This window comes from Morone saxatilis, unplaced genomic scaffold (genome assembly GCF_004916995.1).
Source record: "Morone saxatilis isolate NCDOM2014 unplaced genomic scaffold, NCSU_SB_2.0 Contig0, whole genome shotgun sequence".
Classification (NCBI taxonomy): Eukaryota; Metazoa; Chordata; class Actinopteri; family Moronidae; genus Morone; species Morone saxatilis.
The window spans coordinates 5,311,185-5,315,703 of NW_023339650.1; the positions used below are offsets into that span (position 1 = coordinate 5,311,185).

Below are 4,519 nucleotides of genomic sequence, written 5' to 3' on the forward strand. Positions count from 1 at the left end.
TATATTATAATTATTTAATATACTGTGTATTTATGTTTTCTACCATTATTGAGGATCATTGATGTGTTTTGTGTCCTCCATGGAAAAGGGGGGCTGGTGGATGCAGATGTTTATTAGCCCAGTTTGTGTCCCAGTGCTCTGAACAATCCCTGTCAGTGTGTCTGTGCTGCTATAAATACAGAGAGCACAGCGGGGGGGTAACTGATACTGCCCCCAAACATGATCTCATACAACAACTGGGGCAATTATTTGTGTTATTAACCCATTTATCAAAGTGAAGGGGACTAAAGTGAAAGTGACGAGTTCTCTGTTCCTCAGCAGTATAGAAATAATAAAATAATATTATTTAACAGGATATTAATCCAGTGAGATATTAATCATATTAATTAAAATGGACGTTTAAACCAAAATTTATATTTCAGCTGCCAGTGGGCTGATAGTGATCAATCAGCTCCTGAGATATCGTCCATATAGCTGCGATTATTCGCACTGCTACGGGAATGCATGCTACACTGTCACAAAATATCAGGCTTTCAGCATCAGTCAGTGTAACAGCTGCAGACCCAGACTGAACATTTACTGGTGGAAAATAGAGTAAGAATTACACTTTAACACATCAGATGATCTGGACTGAAGCGAACCGGATCAGAGCACGCACCTGAAGTCCATCCAGTCAGTGTGTGAGGACTGCCAACGGGCATCTGGTTTACTGTGTTTGTTAGATATGAGCGGCTCAGAGAGGATGAGGGACGCCTGCGCTGTAAAAAAATAAAATGTAAAAAACAGCAGCAGCTGGAGCATCTTTATAATGTTTAATTAAAGATATTTACAGTGTAAAACAATGAGCTATACATCCAGGTGAACTCTGCTATAACACAAATAATCAGGCTTACATTTACAGCAGAGTGCTGTTATCATTGGATTTTTATTTTAATTCTAATTTTGAAAGTTATAGAACTGTAATAAGTCATTATGTAAGTTAAAGTAATTATTGTAGTTTTCAGTGATTTAAAAACTGTATTTTGACAGTTTTGACAGTGTATGCTTATACACTGATAAACTAAGTAAATAGACAGTGCGTCTCTGTGATCGTTTACACTGTATTTAGAGCTGTATGGACTCTTGTTAATACCAGCTGGAACTGGTCCTGGCAGACCAGAACCATTCTCTTTGAACCGGTTCGAGTCCTGTATGAGAACCTCTGTGCTCTCTGTCCTCAGGGGATGACCGAGGCGGAGGAGGACAAGCTGCTGGCGCTTAAAGACTTCATGCTGAAATCCAACAAGGCCAAAGCCAACATGGGCGAGCAGAGTCACCTGGGCGAGGCGGCCCAGACCGGCGTCATCGACCTGGCCACGCTCGGCATCACGGGCCGGCAGGTGGACCTGGTCAAACCGAAGGCCGAGGCCGAGGACAAGAGAGGTAACGGACATCACGATGCTGTCTTTACACACACACAAACAAACGTCTTTCCGTCAATGTTTCTGAGTTGATCCAGAGTGGTTTAAAAATGGGTTTTTATGTCGTAGAGCAGCGGTTCCCAACCTGAGGGTCGGGACCCCCTCGAGGGGTCGCCAAAGCTTTCACGGCGGGTCGGAGAAAATGAAAAAGCACAGAACGTTTCTTATTTTGGTGAAAGAAACAATATTTATCTTTTGTTCAAGGGCTTTTTATTTTGTTGGTATTATACAGTATCACTGTACCATTAATAATCAAACATAATGAATTAATGTACATATAAATATAGTCAATAGTAACCAAACTGAGAACCCTCCTGTACAACAGTGAACTTCCTCCATCGTCAGTCGGTGTTTCAGGTCTTTTTTCCACGTGAAACAGAAATCAGAGAGCTAACTTCATTTAATAACAATATAATCAATAATGGTATTTTCTGGTACAGCCCGACAATAAACGGCTGTAATTTGCTTGCTAGATTGTATGCTCACATAAATGTAATTGTATAAGTTATTATTATCATATACCTTTAAAACTTCCAATAAAAGCAGGTCTCTAATAGACGCAGGTCTCTTTTAAAGCCTGCTGTGGCTACACGTTCTGACAAATAAACGCAGGTCTCCAATAGAGGCCTGGTCTGGATTTTATAGAATTATCTCGATGGTATAAACCTCTTGAAACCCACCAGGTCCGCCTGCTTGATGCGGAGTGTTAAGTCTGTGTTTGATCTTCTTGGTTCAGTATGTTACATAATGAACATCATTAGATCAGTTAGATTCTCCACAATTCTCCACAATTTCTCTATATTTTACGAAAAACTATCAACATCAAAGTATATAACGTTAATTCATTCTGACTCGATCATAATAATCTCGTTAGTTGTCAAATTTGCTGAACAAAATTCAAGAGAAGCAGCAGTAGGAGTTTAGTTTTAGTTTGAGTTTAGTTGCTAAAGAATTAAAGCCTGTCCCCAATAAAGGCAGAGTTTCAGTGATTTAAGCAAATAAACGCCCGGGCTATTATTAGAAGTTTTACGGTATTATTATTTAAGGATTATTTTGGAAAGTCAACTATAACGTTGGGATGTCTTGATACCAGGAATGTATTGATCAATACTGGTTTAAATTTGTCCCGATCAATTGATTTGCCCCTAATCCCCATTTAATCCGACATCCTTACTGTCGGGTCCTGAAGCTAAATATTCAAACGTGTAGTTAAAATCGAAGCCTTCATGTTTCCGTCTTGTGGTGTCGATCTGCTTCGTCTGTTTGATATTGTCGCTGTTTTTATTGATTTCAGAGTCCGCCGCTGCAGTATCTGGTACATCGTTTCATATGATTTTGTTTGAAGTGATACGCACGCTTGCTGTGAAAGTAACCGCTCAAGGTCCCATGAAATTAAAAACATCTTCCTCCATGTTGGTTTCTCATGTTCCCGCTTTCTGCTCCACCGTGTCATTGTGAGCCAAAGTCCTTTTTTTTTTTTTTTAGCCCCTTTAATTGTTTTTGTGCTTCTTCTGGAAGTTTAAATCCATTGAGCTTCAAACCACAGGATAAAATTCAGATCTCTGAGCTGTTTCATGGGACCTTCAAAGTCTGAGTCAAGAGTCTGATTCTGCATATAAGTGTGTAATCTCTGTTTAAGTGCTAACAGCTGCATCCTGGTGCTGTTTTTTTTCATTTTCTCAACTGTTTCTAATTCCAATAATTTAGCTGTGTGACACTAAAAAAGTCCCACGAGATAACCCACATCTAACTACCCACAGTTTGTCCTGAGGGTGGTGCTGCAGGGAAGGACAAACGTTGTGTACAAGTTTACAGCAATCTGACCTGTTGTTGCTTCAGAAGTAAGAGGACTGAATGTGGAGCTGAAATAATGATTCAGTTCATCAGTCGGCAAAACGTTTTTTAAGCAGAAATACAAAAAAAAGAACTAGTGGATATAAACAAAAGCAGCCCTGTGGATGAAGGACTGACTGATCCTTCAAACAGTTAGTGTAGAACTGGGGCAGGCAGGTTGTTTTGAATCCCAGATTGAAGAAAATAATCTTTACTGAAGCTTCAGAAGGAAACAGACGAGTCCGTCTGAGAGGATTTACTTTCTTTTCTGATCTTTTTATGTAGTTGTCCTCTGGTGGATAAAAGCCTAATCCACTCAGTGAAGGGCTTCCAGGTGTTGTCAAAGGATTGGCTTGAGTCTTTTCAGTAGGTGTGGGTAAAAATAGGGATTCATCAATGCATTGCAATATATTTTTTCCCAATTCAATATCGATTCATTAAATCCTCTGAATCGATTCAAGCCCCTGGCCAGTGGGGGCGCGTGGAGCAACACCTTTGTCTGATTTTCATTGCACAACAACAACATGGCAACCAAAGCAGGTGCGACAGTGTTCAACCAGCCGCCTTCCACTTAAAAGCAGTGTAAACCCGGAACCACAGGAAATAGACAGAATTAAGGTAGTGTTTAAGCTGTGCCAGCAGAACTAAAATACTGCAATAGCACACAACAACTTTGCGCAACCACTTAAGCCGACACCATGCAGACGCTCTGCAGCAACCCGCGGCTCAAACCTGTGGATTCAAAACAGACGCAACTCGACAGATCCTTCCTTTGCAAACTGCCGCCAAACTCTGCCCGCGCACAGAAGATAACGGAGTCTGTGGCCGTCTTCATTTGTAAGGACTACGACCGTACAGTGTCATGGAAAACGTTTGTTTTAAGAAGATGGTGTACAAACTCGAACCACGATACGCCATACCAACACGCAAACACATGATGGAAGTTGCCGTCCCGAAGCTAGGTACTCTAATGAATTATTTGTGTAATACTATTTATTACTGAATCAATATCGAAGCATTTAAATCAATATCGAATCGATATCGAATCAAATTGTGACCTAAAGAATCAAAATTGAATCGAATCGTGAGGATCTTAACAATACCCAGCCCTAAATAAAACCCATCACAGAATTGCTATAGAGACAAATTGGTGGTGGTTTGAACCTCAGTTGTACGGGCTAAAGTACTGGAATTAGCAGAGAAAACTTGTTTTGTAAGATGGAGAT

At 40.4% G+C, this 4,519-nt stretch overlaps 1 protein-coding gene across 1 annotated transcript; it reads left to right on the forward strand.

Annotated features, from left to right (window-relative positions):
• Window positions 1-1,210: 1,210 nt before the first annotated feature.
• Window positions 1,211-4,129, forward strand: LOC118343396 (phosphoinositide 3-kinase regulatory subunit 4-like). The gene is made up of 2 exons (XM_035682202.1): window positions 1,211-1,422; window positions 2,755-4,129. The coding sequence occupies exons 1-2, from the start codon at window positions 1,224-1,226 to the stop codon at window positions 2,916-2,918; spliced, it is 363 nt and encodes a 120-aa protein (XP_035538095.1). The 5' UTR covers window positions 1,211-1,223; the 3' UTR covers window positions 2,919-4,129.
• Window positions 4,130-4,519: the final 390 nt, after the last annotated feature.

Excerpts from the sequence above, each read along its gene's own strand:
- LOC118343396 (XM_035682202.1), top strand. The coding sequence starts at position 1,224 with ATGACCGAGGCGGAGGAGGACAAGCTGCTGGCGCTTAAAGACTTCATG. Across the intron at positions 1,423-2,754 it reads CGAGGCCGAGGACAAGAGAG|AGTCCGCCGCTGCAGTATCT; the intron begins GTAACGGACATC and ends TATTGATTTCAG.